Source organism: Vulpes lagopus, chromosome 5 (genome assembly GCF_018345385.1).
Source record: "Vulpes lagopus strain Blue_001 chromosome 5, ASM1834538v1, whole genome shotgun sequence".
Taxonomy (NCBI): domain Eukaryota; kingdom Metazoa; phylum Chordata; class Mammalia; order Carnivora; family Canidae; genus Vulpes; species Vulpes lagopus.
The window spans coordinates 52,836,989-52,853,984 of record NC_054828.1 but is presented as its reverse complement, the minus strand read 5'-3'; the positions used below and the strand labels follow the sequence as shown (position 1 = coordinate 52,853,984).

Here is a 16,996-nt window from a genome sequence, read left to right as displayed (position 1 = left end):
AGTCTCGGGGTCCAAGTCCCTGCTCTGCTGTGTCGGGTGCACTTGGACCCAAGCTCGAGCTTGTAAATAAAACCTCGTGTGTTTGCATCGGTGTCGGTTCCTTGGTGGTTTCTCGGATTCACAATCTTGGGCACAACACTATCCTGGTATCCTTAGGTGAGAAAACCTAGTGGCTGAGTGATGAGCATCGTAAGATCCCATTCTGCAAGTACAATACCCCACTTCCACCCTCCTCCCCCCCCCCAAAGAAAGAAAACAAAACAAAACAAAAAACCCGTATGTGGACATGAAGAACAGCGTGGATGGAAAGAAAATAAGTCAGATAAAAAGAAAGAGTGAATGTGGAAAGAGGGAGTGTAAAACCCAGGGCAAAAAGCATTCACTCATTGGACAAATAGTTAATGACTTCCTCCTAAGTGGCAAGCGGTGTTGTAGGTGCTTGAGAAAAACCAGTGCGAAATGTTGTGCCCAAGATTGCGAATCTGAAACCACCAAGGAGCCGACACCGATGCAAGCGCACGAGGGTTTATTAGCAAGCTCGAGCTTGGGCCCAAGTGTACCCGACACAGCGGAGCAGGGACTTGGACCCCGAAGTGGGTTACAGCTGGGTTTTTTATAGGCTGGTCTAGGGGATTTCCAGGAGGGATGGAAGAATTCTAAGATGGGACTTTCTACCACGGGCATGGGCTCTGTTGTCTTTCTGATATGGGATTCTCTGCCGAGGGCAATTCTGAGCTCTGTTATCTTTCTGACATGGGATTACCTGCCGAGGATGTTGAGGATATTCTGCAGTTTTTCCCCTTAAAGTTCAGCTCTTATTCGCAGGGACCTAAGATGGCTGTACTGTAATTTTTATCAGCCTCCACATAAAACAGATTTTTTTTTTAAGATTTTAATCATGAGACATACAGAGAGAGGGGGAAAGACACAGCAGAGGTTGAGAAGCAGGCACCATGCAGGGAGCCGGATGCGGGACTCGATCCCAGGACCCCGGGCTCACACGCTGAGCCAAAGGCAGACACTCAACCACTGGGGCACCCAGGTGCCCTACAAAATGGATTTTTAAAAATATTTATTTTAATGAGGCAGACAGTCTAGTGGAGGGACACATGTTAATCAGAATAAACAAATGATGTGTTACGGAGGGCAGGGTAAGAGGAATGGGGAATGGCTTGCAGTTTTAAACAGGGTGGGCGGTAGGCCTCGCCGAGCAGGAGAGCATCTGAGCAAAGGCTTGCAGGAAGTGAGGGAGGGGGTCAGCACCTGGGGAAAGAGCTTTCGGTGTAAAGAGAATACCTGTATGTTTGAGGAACAGCAAGGAGGCCAACAGAGCAGAGAAAGAAAGACGGAGTGAAGGTGGTATTAATGGAACAAGATGCAAACTCTACAGGAAACGAAGACTCCTAGTCAAGAACGTAAAAACATGAAGAGTGAGCCGCAGTCTTCACTACATCTAGAAATTACAAAGAAAGAACTAAACTCTGTCTTCTGTCCAAACTACATTATCCCCACAAGTAATTATCAGTGCCTTAAGCTACTCGGCCCTCAATAAAGGTTTGTTGGTTGATGAGGACTGACCGTGTGAGTGACCCTGACACGGGTGTCAGCTTTGGAAGCTTCCACTGCTGCGGCTGAAACCTGGGGAAGGAGTTCACTGAAAGGACACTCGGGGAGGGACAGCGAAGTGGAAGGGGGGCAGAGGCTCTCTCATTCCGCGCTCTTGCCCTTTCAAAATAACACTGCCCCTGACACCCCAGGAGGTTTCCAAAAGGATCACGGAGGAAAAATGTCATCGAACATGTGAAGAGCAATAATAAGGCGATACAGCAAACATCCATACGGCGCAGTTCAAAAAAGCAGACTCCCCCGTAGGAGACTAAACACTAAGGTTGTCTCCTTGACCGAAGTCGAGCCAGGCTCCTCTGGGCAAACTTCTCCGCTGGGCAGGCCTTAGCCTATTGAGACTCGCACAGAACACTAACATTTTCTAGCAGCTCAAAGCGGTGTCCTCGGGAGGGCCCCAGTACCTTTACAGGGCCTGTCTAGAAAACTCAAGGCTGCCAAGGCTGCACTGTGTGTTCCAGCAACCCCTGACCCGAGAGCCCGACTCCCAGCCTCTGCGAGGGCAGGAGCCCAACTGAGAATCACCGGTTACCACCCTTTCTCTCAAATTTTGTCGTCGTTCACTTTCTGGACTCTGCAGGGCCCCTGCTCATCCCCATCCCCATCCCTACATTCCCCCTCAAGATGCCAGGTCACATCGGTACAAACTGCAGGCAACCTCGGTTTACAATGCACTCTTCCGTACTGCCATAGTGTATTATCGACTTTTTCCCCCCAGATTTTATTTATTAGTGTATTACCGATTAAAAGTAAAACTTTAGGGATCCCTGGGTGGCGCAGAGGTTTGGCGCCTGCCTTTGGCCCAGGGCGCGATCCTGGAGATCCGGGATCGAATCCCACGTTGGGCTCCCGGTGCATGGAGCCTGCTTCTCCCTCTGCTTCTGTCTCTGCCTCTCTCTCTCTCTCTGTATGGCTATCATAAATAAATAAAAATTAAAAAAAAAAAGTAAAACTTTAGTTCAGTCTTTGCTTATCTTTGATAACACTTAAATCTATAGTTCTGGGCAGTCTCGTTAGCGCAGCGGTTTGGCGCCTGCCTTTGGCCCAGGGCGCGATCCTGGAGATCCGGGATCGAGTCCCACGTCGGGCTCCTGGTGCATGGAGTCTGGCCTCTCTCTCTCTCTCTCTGTGACTATCATAAATAATAAAAAAAAAAATACTGACTAAACTGGCACATTCGTTCTGTGTACTATTTTGCACCTACCAAAAAACCAATAAATTAGATCAGTATTGACTGAACCTGGAATACCTATGATGTAAGTTTGAGAAATGAAAATTGCGAAGTAATATCCAGGGACTAACCGCATTTCCCTCACATTTTAAAAATAAAAATCCCAAGTACTTATATACATGTGCATTTGTTTGATTATAAAATGAGATGTGAAAGCTTACTGATTGATTTGTTAACATTAATTACCTCAAGAGGGAGAGAAGGAGGGAATTATTACTCTTTTCCTTATTTATCTATATTGGCTCACTTGTGATAGTGAGCCTGTATTAGTTTTATAACTTTAAAACTTCAATATACAATGTACATGTTAACACATATATTAAAATTGCATATTTGTGTATTTATATATTTATATTTAATATAATATATAAATTAATGTAAATAATTATATGGTGTTGTGCAAATATATACTTAAAATATATAACAATTTAAAAAAAATTTTTTTTTAAATTTATTTATGATAGTCACACAAAGAGAGAGAGAGAGAGAGAGAGAGAGAGAGAGAGGGAGAAGCAGGCTCCATGCACCGGGAGCCTGATGTGGGATTCAATCCCGGATCTCCAGGATCGCACCCTGGGCCAAAGGCAGGTGCCAAACCGCTGTGCCACCCAGGGATCCCTATATAACAATTTAAAACTTATATAACAAAATAATAAAGTTTTCATATTTTATTTTTTTTCCTTTTTATTTATTTTTTTCTTTCTTTTTTTTTTTTCATAAACATTTTAAAGCTTAAGGGATGCCTGGGTGGCTCAGCAGTTGAGCATCTGTCTTTGACCCAGGCCATCATCCTGGAGTTCTGGGATCAAGTCCCAAGTCAGGCTCCCTGCATGGAGCCTGCTTCTCCCTCTGCCTGTGTCTCTCTGCCTCTCTTTCTGTGTCTCTCATGAACAAATAAATAAAATCTTAAAAAAAAAAAAAAAAAGATTTTAAAGCTTAAAAGATACTTGTGTTACAATCTGTACAATGGAATTTTATTTGGCAAAAGAATGATCTATTGATACATGCTACAACTTGTATGAACCATAAAAGCATAATGCTAAGTGAAAAAAGCCAGTCACAAAGAATCACATATTGCATGATTCCATTTATATGAAATCCCCAGAATAGGCAAATCTATAGAGACAGATTAGTGTGTAGGAAGTCGGGTGGGGTGGAGAATGGAGAGTGACTGCTAATTGGTAAGAATTTCTTTTTTGGAGTGATGAGAGAGTTCTAAAATTGATCATAGTAATGGTTGCAAATCTGTGAATAAACTAAAAACCACTAAACTGTACACTTCAAAAAGCTACTTAAAAAATATATTACCCACCATTAACACTTGTCTTATTCATCCTTAAAAGACTAATATTTGATCTCTTTTGAGTAAAATCAAAGAACATGCCCCAGATTCTAAAGACAAGTCCAAACATAGAAATCTTAAGGTGAAGTCTAAAGAAACTGTCCTAAAGAGGACATCACGTTTTTGGACGTGTACATTCTCCTTTATTTAAAGATATTTCACATCGTTTATAAAATACAACACGAAATGCGTCATAATTACACCGCACCACATTTCAGAGTCCTAAATGTCCCCCCTCTTCGAGGAGGACTGAAATTTATATTTCTTCTTCTTCTTCTTCTTTTTTTTTTTTTTTGAAATTTATGTATCTTTTGACTCATTTAGATTTAGGATCCTTTGACCGGTTTGCATTAAATAACTTTCTTAAATATTTTCCAAACTAAAAAAAAAAAAAAAAATTCCAAACTGCATTGAGTGCACCAAGGGGGGGAAAAATCTGAAAATATTTTCCTGGCTCTCCAAAATTTGGTTACTAACAAGACAAATTCTTCTCACTTAACGTTAATGAACAATAACTTAGTGGAATAGGAATAGCCGTTCAACTGTTTTGGGATGAGGGAAGGTAAGATCCTTTCTTACATCAATGAGAAAACAGCAGATTTTTGACTCAATAAACCATCTTTATTTTTATTTTATTTTATTATTTTTTTCCCAATAAACCATTTTTTTATTTTTTATTTTTTTTCCAATAAACCATTTTTTAAATGAACAAACGTCATCCTCTTGCAAGCACAATCGTTTGCGTGTATTTAGTCCTAAAAGATTTGAGCGAGGCCAGTGCCCAACAGCGCCGCTGGTGTAGTGGTATCATGCAAGATTCCCATTCTTGCGACCCGGGTTCGATTCCCGGGCGGCGCACGTGCGTTTTTTCTGGTTCCCAACCATCCTTAACACGCGGTGGGTTTAGCCGTTTAGCTAAGTCTTCCCTCCTCGGGTAACATTGAGAATTTTTCAGTTCCACGAGGGTTTTTATTTCGTTATCAATCACTGTGCAAACCCCCGAATCCAGAGCTGGAAGACAAAAAAAAAAAAAAAAAAAAAAAAAACCTTGAGGCAGGTCCCTAAGCAGCCAGCCCTCACGCCTGCGCAGTCTGACCCACCCGCGGGGCCGGCAGCACAGCGGCTGCGCAACCAGTGAACCCGCGGCCCGAGCGGGGTTGAAAGTGCAGGACGGTTCTGCGCCTGCGCGGCCCGGTCGCTCCGCGGGCTGCTCCTGAGCGCCGGGCTCGCCGCCATCTTGTCCTGGGGCTTCATTGTTCGCGCTGCTCGCGGCCGTTGGGCGAACTGCCGCGGAAGGAGGCGGCGGAGGAAGCCCCGGGCGGCCGAGCAGCCCCGCTCCCCGCGGCCGCAGCCGCTCCGAGGACCCGGGAGGTGGCAGAGGGTAGGGAGCTGGACCGCGAGGCGCCGGCGCGACCGCAGCAGCCATGGAGGACGAGATGCCCAAGACTCTGTGAGTCCGGGGCCGCGACCGGGGCGGGAGGGCGGGGGGCCCGGGGCGGCCTGGGGCCCGCGCGCGCCGCGCCCTTTGTTCTGCGGCCGCCGGGGGGAGGGGCGCTCCGGGGGGCGGCGGGGCCTCAGGGGCGCAGCCCGGCCTCCCGCGAGGTCCCTCCCGGCCCCCCGCGCCCTCGACCGGTCCCTCCCCCTCGGCACAGCCGCCTCCCGGCTCTCCCCGCTTCTACTTCGGCCTGCCCCGGACACTCTCCCGCCGCGGGGTGCTCCCCGGAGAAGGCTTGTCCTCGGTCCTCGGCGGCCTGAACTTGGCGCTCGCGGCCGCCGCCCGGAGAGGGAGCGGGTGCCCGTCAGGGTGCCGGTCCGGGTGCCCGTCCGCGTGCCCGTCCCACGGTGCCCGTCCGGGTGTCTGTCCCGGTGCCCGTCCGGGTGCCCGTCCCACGGTGCCCGTCCGGGTGTCTGTCCCGGTGCCCGTCCGCGTGCCCGTCCCACGGTGCCCGTCCGGGTGTCTGTCCCGGTGCCCGCCCGGGTGCCCGTCCCACGGTGCCCGTCCGGGTGTCTGTCCCGGTGCCCGTCCCACGGTGCCCGTCCGCATGCCCGTCCCACGGTGCCGGTCCGGGTGTCCGTCCGGGTGCCCGTCTGCATGCCCGTCCCACGGTGCCCGTCCAGCTCCCTCCGCGGCCGAAGGGCCCACACGCCCGACGCCCTGAGGATAGTAAGGCTGCTTTAAACACAGACACACACACACACACATTCAAAATTGGAGGTCTGTCCCGGAGGCGCATCTCTGTCCCGCCGGGGGAAGCGGACCGAGTGCGTCTATGTCTCCGCTTGCTCCCTCGGGGGTCGACCCGGCGCCCCACGGGCGGGCGGGGTTCACGGAGCAACAGGTGGTAAACACCCCCCCCCCCACCGCCCCGGGCAGGGGGCTCGCGGGGAACGACCGCCGCTGCGGTGTCTCCGGGCCGCGCGCCCTTTGTCCCCCGGAGTGTTCTCGTGGCTTTTCTCTAAAGAAGAGGCCTCGAGGAGGGGTTGCGGACCCGGCCCCGCGTCCGCGCCCTGGGCGGGCGGGCGATGGGACACGCTCCACGCGTTAGAGACGCGACCTTAGGTTTCTCTCCGCCACTTCAGAGGCGTTAGCGCCGTCGGGAGGACAACGCGACGGTTGTTGTTTTGTTTTTTGTTCCACTCTGATAAGTTTCCCGTTTTTAATCGGCTGTGAGAGATCGAGTCGCACTTGTTTCTCAGTAGACGAGTAAACTTGTGGCCAGTTTGTCCCACTGTCACCTTCAGTGTCTTTTCAACAGGGCGCAAGAATTAGTGGGCGTCCCTTGTTCTCTGAGAGACGGTCGTACCTACAGATCAGTGTCCCCGGAGCCCGGTTCCCCGGGCGCGGCCGACGGGAACCATTTTCTCCCCCTGCCTCTTTTTGCCAGAAGTAGCGACAGCCAGCAGCATATTGGATTAAGCGCTGATCATCTTTTATTAATGTCGTTGAATCTAAGATTCTCGTATGATTGTGAAATTTTGATTTCAGAAACTGCCAGAAATATCTGGGAACTTAACCTTTTTATTACGTTGATTTGGGAATGTCAAATAATGAAGACAACCTCAGCTCTCTCAGGCCAGTCTACAAAAGCAGGTAGTTAAATTGTACTAGCTTGGGGACAGGGGACCAACCATTGCAGGAGAAATCATGAAAGAAACTTTATTCACTTATTAAATGCTTACGATTGTCAGGTTCTGTGTTAAATGCTTTACATGCTTGTTTAATCTTCATCAGAACTGCAGTAAAGAGTCCACTTTGCAGCTGAGGAAAAGCAAAGCTTAAAAGTCTTAAGTAACTCACCCAGAGTCATAGACCTTTCTGTTCATCATCCGCAACCCTCCTGTCCCCAAGTCCTGACACTTAGAGCTGGACGTGCTTCCTGTTCTTCCCTAGGACACCCCCATCCAGCAATTCCTCCCCACTGTAGTCCCCGTTCTGACTGCCTGTGGTCTCCCTTTTGCCTCCCTCAACCAAAACTCCTCATTCTTCGGGTGAAACCAGACTTGATAAGACTCGAGTAGGTGTTAATCCCTAAGGTTTCCCAGCAGTGTTTTTACTTTTAATATAAAACGTTTGTTTTAATGACCCTGCAAGTCAGGGTCTTTCATTATGTTTCTTTTTCTAGCACAGTGTTCAGTCTGTAGTAAGTGATCAGTACATTTGTCTTAAAAGCTGGTACAGTTAATTCTAAGCAGTGAATCAGGATTTCATTCATTCTTGAGGAAAAGGTAGTCACATCTCTGTATTACCTGTCTATGGAAATGCCTTAGAGGAAATAACTTCATTTGCCACAGATGAGAGAGCAGCATGTTAAGCTAGAGATGGCCAGTGTCAGCAGTACTTTGGAGACATACTGTGAGAAGTGGTTGGATTTGGGTATATTTTGAAAATAGAGCAACAGGACTTACCTATAGACTTTATGTGGGGTGTGAGAATGAAGTCAGTAATAAGTAGATTTCCTTAAAAATGTGTAATACCAATCATCTAAAAAGTTTCAGCTATCAGAAAAGTGACAAGTGTTTGAATAATAGTAAGGTTATGCTGCTGGTGTACCATTTGCACATAATTTCCTAATTAGTAAAAAACATACACATTTCCCTGTAAATTAGAGTCAGGCAAAATGGGATAATTTTAAAACAGTTTGAAATTGTTCAAAAGTAATTCTGAGAGAGCCTCTTTGACAGTTATTTATAGATTACTTAAAATATTCCAGGCAGTGCTCTTGATACTAGATATATAGTATGAGTAAAAATGAAAATCTCTCTCTCTCTTTTTTTTTTTAAGAGTTTACTTAAGTAATCTCTGTATCCCACCTGGGGCTCAAACTCATGACCCCAAGATCAAGAGTTTGCATGCTCTTCCAACTAAGCCATCCAGGTGCCCCACTGAAAATCTCTACTCTTAAGGAATATATCATTAAATAAAAACCTATTCATGCTTTTCACAGAAACTTCATAATCAAAATTTGCATTTTTATACAGTGATTACAGCTCAAAACAAACCCAATACAACATTCTGCTTTGTAAATTTTTACTGTCAGTTGAATTTTCTAGAGCTATACTAATAAAAATGAATATTGTAAATGTTTTAGATTCCAATTTTATAACTATTTGAATTGAGTTGTCAGCTTCAAAAATATGTATTAAACTGATATGAGATCCTATCCCTGGCAGGACTGTCGTGTTAACTTCCCAGGTAGCTTTTTATTTTGAAAAATTAAAAACCAGGGGATCCCTGGGTGGCTCAGCGGTTTGGTACCTGCCTTTGGCCCAGGGAGTGATCCTGGAGTCCCGGGATCGAGTCCCACGTCGGGCTCCTGGCAAGGAGCCTACTTTCCCTCCTCCTGTGTCTCTGCCTCTCTTTCTCTCTATCTCTATCATAAATGAATAAATAAATCTTTAAAAAAAAATTAAAAACCAGAAAAATAACAAAAAAATACTAGAACTCAGGTACCTTTTATCTGATTTACCCAGTTGCTAATAGCCAAATTTGCCTTATTTAGGTATATTCTTTTTTGATGAACCATTTAAAAAGACATGACATTTCAGGCCTAAGTACTTTACTATATATTTCCTAAGAACAAGGTCATTCTCTTACATAACTATAATACAATTGTCATTAAGTAGCCTACATTGATACAATATTGCTAGCTAATGTACAATCTGTATTCATTTTTATCCAGTTACTCAAGGAAGACCTTTTTAGTCCGTGGAAGTCCAGTTGTTTCAACACTTACTCTTGCTGTCCTCTCTACTTTCCAGTTCTTTTTTTTTTTTTAATTTTTTATTTATTTATGATAGTCAGAGAGAGAGAGAGAGAGAGAGAGAGAGGCAGAGACACAGGTGGAGGGAGAAGCAGGCTCCATGCACCGGGAGCCCGACGTGGGATTCGATCCCGGGTCTCCAGGATCGCGCCCTGGGCCAAAGGCAGGCGCCAAACCGCTGCGCCACCCAGGGATCCCTCTACTTTCCAGTTCTGCACAAGATTGGGGTACATAATCTCAGTGGTGATACAATACATAACATGGGATACTTTAATCCATGCTGTTAACAACAAGTCCTTGGAACAGCTAAAAAAAAAACAGCTAAAAGGAGGGGGGTATATCTTAAGGGCAGCCCCGGTGGCCCAGCGGTTTAGCACTGCCTTCAGCCCCAGGGCGTGATCCTGGAGACCTGGGATCAAGTCCCACATTAGGCTCCCTGCATGGCGCCTGCTTCTCCCTCTCTGCCTGTGTCTCTGCCTCTCTCTGTCTCTCTCTCTGTCTCTGTCTCTCTCTCTCATGAATAAATAAATAAAATCTTAAAAAAAAACCAAACCAAAAAAAAAAAAACCAAACCAAAAAAAAAAAAAAACCAAACCGCATTTTGAAAAATAAAAACTTAAATGTAAAAAAATCATATTTTTGTTTAGTGGTCCAATAGACATGATAGGGAACCTTGGCTTGCCACTGCTCCAATATCAGTTTTTTTTTTTTTTTTTAAGATTTTATGTATTTATTCATGAGAGACACAGAGAGGCAGAGACATAGAGGGAGAAGCAGGCTCCCTGCAGGGAGCCCAATGTGGGACTCGATCCTGGGATGGGGATCACCCCCTGAGCCAAAGGCAGTTGCTCAACCGTTGAGCCACCCAGGCATCCCCCAATATCAGTTTTTTAATTGGTTGGGATTTTTTTTTTTTAATGTAAGGAGCAAAAAAGTTTAAGCATAAAAGGTATTTATAAAAACAAGATATTGGACGTTCCCACATATACAGGAAATTTATGGAACCTGGCTTAGAAAATGTTCAGGAGGGGCACTTCGGTGGCTTAGTGGTTGAGCATCTGCCTTTGGCTCCTGTTGTGATCTGGGGTCCTGGGATGGAGTCCTGTATTAAGCTCCCCATAGGGAGCCTGCTTCTCCCTCTGCTTACATCTCTCCCTCTCTCTATGCCTGTCATGAATAAATAAAATCTTAAGAAAGAAAGAGAAAGAGGAAAGAGAAAGTTTAGGAAAGCGAGGCAACTGTCAGGCCCACAGTCCTTATCAAGCCACAGAAGATCCCAGAAAGGGTGCTACTACTACATCCACTGAGGACCACAGCTTCCACTTTCACTGGACATGGGACTCCACTGCTGTTTGCCACCAAAGTGGGTTTTCTTCATTCAGTCTCTGCTTCTTTAAGCCCTATCTTTGTTGTCTTCGTTCAGGATGGGTTTCTCTAATCACATCTAACCTAGATCATATGCCAGGGAGTCTACAAAACCATATCAAGCCTTTTCAGCTTCTGTAGAGAAGTGAGCCTCTGTCATAGAGTGAGGATTTCTCTAAAAATAGGAAGGAAGATATTTGTTTGGCAGCACCTCCCAAAAAATAATCTACTGCACCTATAACTTAAATCTGTGGTGTTAATAGGAAATACTTTGGCTTCAGAAACAACAGAATGTAACAAAGCATGGAACAGCTAAAGAAACATGTATAAAGATGAGAATGAACTTTTGTATAGGGCACTTGTTTATTTTTCCACTGAAAGTATCATGAGTATAAAAGCAATCTGCATTTTTCAAATTTGGGTTCTCTGTTTTATTTATTTATTTTTTATTTTTATATTTTTTAAAGATTTTCTTTATTCATGAGTGACATACACACACACACAGAGGCAGAGACACAGGCAGAGGGAGAAGCAGGCTCCATGCAAGGAGCCTGACATGGGACTCTATCCTGGCTCTCCAGGATCACACCCTGGGCTGCAGGCGGCACCAAACCGCTGCGCCACCGGGGCTGCCCGGGTTCTCTGTTTTAGATTAATATTTATTTAGCAAATAGATTTGGAAGGCAGTCACATTAAGTTGCTTCTAAAATTTTTGAGATAGCTATTAATGGTTAATTTACTGGTAAAAATGCTCTAGTGGATTATTTTTATTTGTATGAGGAAGGAAAAGAGATTTTGTCATTTGATTTCTTTGATAAGAAAATGTTACATACGTTACTTGTAGTGTATTGTAATGGTGTTGAAGGTTGAGAGCAACTTTTTTGTATAACTTCCCCTGAAGAGCTGTTCTCTAAGCAAGTGTATGTAGAGTTAATTGATGGAGGCTCCTGGAGCTTACAGTATACAACAAATCACATTAAATAGACAATTGTAGAGTAATACAAACCTTAGTGCTTTTTAAAGTAGCATTAAAAAAAATACATATCTTCAAGTAGGTAATACCACTCGAAATATTTCTCAGAAAATTAGACAGTTTTGCAGAGTAGATAATAGAATTTCAGCTCCCTGAATACTGCCCACTTGTCACTAGATTATCTAGCTTTACCGAAGTAGATGTTAAAATTAAATTTTCAGAAGAGCCGTTTTTTTCATTTAGGCATATGCAATCCTGAGATTATCTTTTTTAAGATTGATTGATTGATTGATGGGAGGGGCAGAGGGAGAAGCAGGCTCCCTGTGGAGGAAGGAGCCTGATGCAGGACTCCATTTTAGGACCCCAGGATCATTACCTGAGCTGAAGCCAGATACTTCACCAACTGAGCCACCGGCGCCCCTGAGATTTTCTTATAAGCATAAGAGTTGGATGAAAATAGACCTAGAAGGCTTGTAGAGTTAGTACAGAGTTCCCATGTAACCTTCACGCAGGTTCCCTTAATGTTGACATCTTACATAACCATGGGATAGTTACCAAACTAGAAATTGATATTGTTCAATACTATTAACTACAAGGTTTATTCCAGTATCCCCAGTTTCGTTTTGTTTTGTTTTGTTTTTTGCTAATGTCCTTTTTCTATCCCAGGATCCAGTCTAAGATACTATATTGCATTTAGTTGTTATATCTCTACTCTCCTTTAACATGTGAGGAGATGCCTTTCATGACTGTGACACTCTTGAGAAGGTAGTGTTTCCTCACTGTACAGTGACTACTCCCCACCTCAACCCCGCCCCAACACTATTAATTAGAATTGAGTGACTAAGACTAATCTACACTCAAGAAGAGGGGAATTAAGCTTCACTTCATAGAGAGAGGTTTGGACATATGTTAAAATAATTCATGGGTTAAAATATTTAATTTAAAATATTTAATATTTTAGAGGAGATATTCTGAGGCTCTACACATACCCTATATCTCCTTAAAATTTTGCATCAACTAAAAGATCCATGGTGGATCTCATCAGTAGCAGTTATTATTGTGCTGGTTTTTTTTTTTTTAATTAATTTTTATTGGTGTTCAATTTACCAACATACAGAAAAACACCCAGTGCTCATCCCGTCAAGTGTCCACCTCAGTGCCCGTCACCCATTCCCCTCCAACACCCGCCCTCCTCCCCCCTTCCACCACCCCTAGTTCGTTTCCCCGAGTTTGGAGTCTTTATGTTCTGTCTCCCTTCCTGGTATTTCCCAACATTTCTTCTCCCTTCCTTTATATTCCCTTTCACTATTATTTATTTTCCCCAAATGAATGAGAACATACACTGTTTGTCCTTCTCCGATTGACTTATTTCACTCAGCTATTGTGCTGGTTTAATGGTGATTTCCCTCACTCCTTTTAAATTAATTAGAATTCTCCAAGAAAAAGTTAACCCTTCTCCCCAACTCTAGGTTATAGTCAAGGATTAGTCATTGCATTTGGTTGTCATTGTCCTTCAGATTTCTCTTAAGCAAGAACAGTCTTCTCTTTAAAAAAAAAAAGGACAATTTTTTAAAGAGATCAAGTGGTCTTACATAATGTTCCACATCTGAATTTATACAATTGTTTTATATGCCCAATATCCCATAAACTTAAGTTTAAATATAAGCTTGACTAGATTCAAGTTAGAGCTTTTTTTTTTTCTTTTTTTTAAGATTTTATTTATTTATTCACAAGAGACACAGAGAGATAGAGGCAGAAACACAGGCAGAGGGAGAAGCAGGCTCCATGCAGGGTCTCCAGGATCAGGCTCTGGGCTGAAGGCGGTGCTAAACCGCTGAGCCCCCCAGGCTGCCCAGGTTAGAGCTTTTCTATTTGAATATTTCATAGGTACTACTGTATAATATATATTGTACATGTAAATGTTATCCATAAAATGATTTAAAGTTTGAATCGGCCAAGGCTTTCTTTCTTTCTTTTTTTTTTTTTAAGATTTATTTATTTATTTATTTATTTATTTATTTATTTATTTATTTATTTATTTATTTATTTATGGGGGGGGGGGCAGAGACACAGGCAGAGGGAGAAGCAGGCTCCATGCACTGGGAGCCTGATGTGGGACTCGATCCCGGGTCTCCAGGATCGCGCCCTGGGCCAAAGGCAAGCACCAAACCACTGCGCCACCCAGGGATCCCAGCCAAAGCTTTCTTTTTTAAGGTAGAGTTTTCCATTTGCAATTTTAGTAATTTGTTTAATAACTCTGCCAACTTGCAAGTATCCATTTTCACACCATCCTTTCACCTAATGGTTTTGCATCCATTACTGATTCTTGCTTGAGTTAATCATTTCAGTAGGACTTACATATTGTTTACTAATTTAATCCTCTCTACACTTAATTGGCTAGCATTTTTCTGTAAAGAAGAGTTTTTCTCTCATCAACTAGAGCTATTCGATTATGCTACATTGGAGTTTCTCCTCAAAGCAAGATAAATGCTTAATTCTTTCCCTTTAATTACAGACATCCAGAATAAGGACATGATGTAATAGTAGCCTCCAACACTAGAAAAATTGTTGGCTGTAGATGTTTCAGTTGATTTTTGAGTATCATTACCTGATCTTTAGATGTTGTTCCCTTAAGACTCAGCTCTTCTCCTTTTGCAATTTTACCCTGTTCCAGTGCCTTCAAAGTAAGCACTCACTGTGTATCTATTAAGTGGGTAAGTAGAAAGAAAGAATTGGATCCATACTTCCTGGAATTTGTGGATGTTTATTTTTCTGGGGAGAAAGTCTATACCTTTCATTACATTCTCTGAAGGATTCTTTGCAGAACAATGAGAAACTACAGTTGTTGGGAGACTACATTCTGATATCAGAAGTGATAAACCTCAGGGGCACCTCTGGGTGGCCCAGTTGGTAGAGCATCTGACTCAATCTGAGGGTCTGAGCTAAAGCCCCCACATTGGGTCTGGAGCTGCTTTTAAAAAAAGTGATAAACCTCCAACTCTTAACAGGTCTAGAAGTAATCTCATTTCAAAGTCCCATTTTGAAAATATATTTATAAAGTCTTTTTAAAAGATTATCCCAATCATGTGGTTTTGTAATACACTATTTATGCTAATTAAGTTTGTTAGTCACCAACGCATATTATCTGTTAAAAGCCTCTCCTGGAATCCTTCTATTCTTCATGGAAAGGTTTCCCATCTCTGACCATGTGCTACACTTGATAAGTGATATGATTTTTCAAAAGTATATTTATTGTGTAAACCAATAATACCTAAACTGGATAGTGTAAAGGGAATTGTGTGAATTAAAAATTGAGAGCATCTTAATGTTCTCAGTAATACTGTGGAAGTAGAAATAATTGCAGAACTTTCCATGATTGATTGTATAAAATATTCTATACATCTAATGATTCATTTGAGATTTTTTTTAAGCATGTCTTCCTAAGACCTGTAAGCCTACAGACTTAGAAACAACAGGTGTAATTTGCAAAATCTTGACTAAACACACACGAATCCCCTTTATTAGTGGTGTCACTGTATTTACAAGTAGTGTGTCATACATCTGCTTTGAATCCCAGAATTTCCTTTTCAGTAAGCAACTTTTAGAAACTGATGCAAAAAAAGCAAATTTAAAATGGTAAGTTGTTTTTCTTTGTGTTTCAGATATGTTGGCAACCTTTCCAGAGACGTAACGGAAGCTCTAATTCTCCAGCTCTTTAGCCAGATCGGACCTTGTAAAAACTGCAAAATGATTATGGATGTAAGGGTATTTTACTTAGTTAACTTTCTTCTTTTTTTTTTTTTTTTTTAAAGATTTTATTATTTATTTATTCATGATAGAGAGAGGGAGAGAGAGAGAGAGAGAGGCAGAGACATAGGCAGAGGGAGAAGCAGGCTCCATGCAGGGAGCCTGACGGGGCACGTGATCCTGGGTCTCCAGGATCTCACCCTGGGCCAAAGGCAGGCGCTAAACTGCTGAGCCACCTAGGGATCCCCAGGAATACTTTTTTTGTTGTTTGTTTTTAAAGTATGCTCTAGTCCAATGTGGGGCTTAAACTCATGACCTTGAGGTCAAGAGTCACATGCTCTACCAACTGAGCCAGCTAGATGCCCCTCTTTCAGGAACTCTTAATTTATACTGGGGTGCCAGACTTAGAAGAGCATACAACTTTGGATCTTGGGATTTGAGTTTAAGCCTCATGCTGGGTATAGAGATTACTAAAAAAAAATAATCTTAAACATTGTAGCATCATTCATTAAAAAAAATAGTTTATACAGTCTGAATTACTAGTAATTTTAGTGAATTTAAATCAGTCTTAGGGCAGCCTGGGTGGCTCAGTGGTTTAGTGCAGCCTTCAGCCCAGGGCATGATCCTGGAGACCTGGAATCGGGTCCCATGTCGGGCTCGCTGCATGGAGCCTGCTTCTCTTTCTGCCTGTGTCTCTGCCTCTCTCTCTGTGTCTCAAATAAATAGATAAAATCTTTTCAAAGAATAAATAAATGTCTTAGCCACTGAATTAAACTTATTTTAGTAATAAATAAAGGAGGAAGAGAATAGAATTAATCATTTTTAGAGCAAATAAGAATTGTGTGTAGGGGGCACCTGGGTGGCTCAGTCAGTGGGTTAAGTGTCTGCCTTCTGCTCAAATAATGATCCCAGAATACCCAGAATAGAGTTCTAAGTCACGCTCCCTGCTCAGTGAGGAATCTGCTTCTCCTTTCCCTCTGCTCCCACCGCCCCCCCCCCAATAAATAAATACAGTCTTTTTTTTTTTTTTTTGCTTTTTTTTTTTTTAAGAGCTATATGTAAGCTCTTCTTTTAAGGTGCATTGAAGCATCAGACTTGTTTTGTATGTGATGTCAGTTGATTGGCTCATCTGGAAATAGTTATTACAATTACATTGGGGAATGTTTTTTTTAATTTTTATTTATTTATGATAGTCACACACAGAGAGAGAGGCAGAGACACAGGCAGAGGGAGAAGCAGGCTCCATGCACTGGGAGCCCGATGTGGGATTCGATCCCGGGTCTCCAGGATTGTGCCCTGGGCCAAAGGCAGGCGCCAAACCGTTGCGCCACCCAGGGATCCCACATTGGGGAATTGAGTCAAAAATAATATACTGTGGGGATCCCTGGGTGGCGCAGCGGTTTGGCGCCTGCCTTTGGCCCAGGGCACGATCCTGGAGACCCGGGATCGAATCC

The 16,996-nt window shown here is 43.4% G+C and overlaps 1 protein-coding gene and 1 non-coding gene across 16 annotated transcripts in view; both read left to right on the top strand.

Annotated features, from left to right (window-relative positions):
• Window positions 1-4,983: 4,983 nt before the first annotated feature.
• On the top strand, window positions 4,984-5,054 carry TRNAG-CCC. Its single transcript has one exon. It is a non-coding gene; the product is annotated as a tRNA-Gly (tRNA).
• Window positions 5,055-5,333: 279 nt separating this feature from the next.
• The window catches only part of TIA1 (TIA1 cytotoxic granule associated RNA binding protein), a 31,454-nt gene continuing 19,791 nt past the window's right edge, over window positions 5,334-16,996 (top strand). For 2 of the 15 annotated variants that reach the window (XM_041755018.1, XM_041755012.1), the window contains exons 1-2: window positions 5,358-5,646; window positions 15,458-15,560. In XM_041755018.1, coding sequence (XP_041610952.1) covers window positions 5,621-5,646; window positions 15,458-15,560 — 129 coding nt within the window. In that variant the 5' untranslated portion in view covers window positions 5,358-5,620. Of the gene's footprint in view, window positions 5,647-7,182; window positions 7,288-15,457; window positions 15,561-16,996 lie in introns of all 15 variants that reach the window. The other 13 variants (XM_041755019.1, XM_041755013.1, XM_041755010.1 and 10 more) reach the window with 12 other exon arrangements.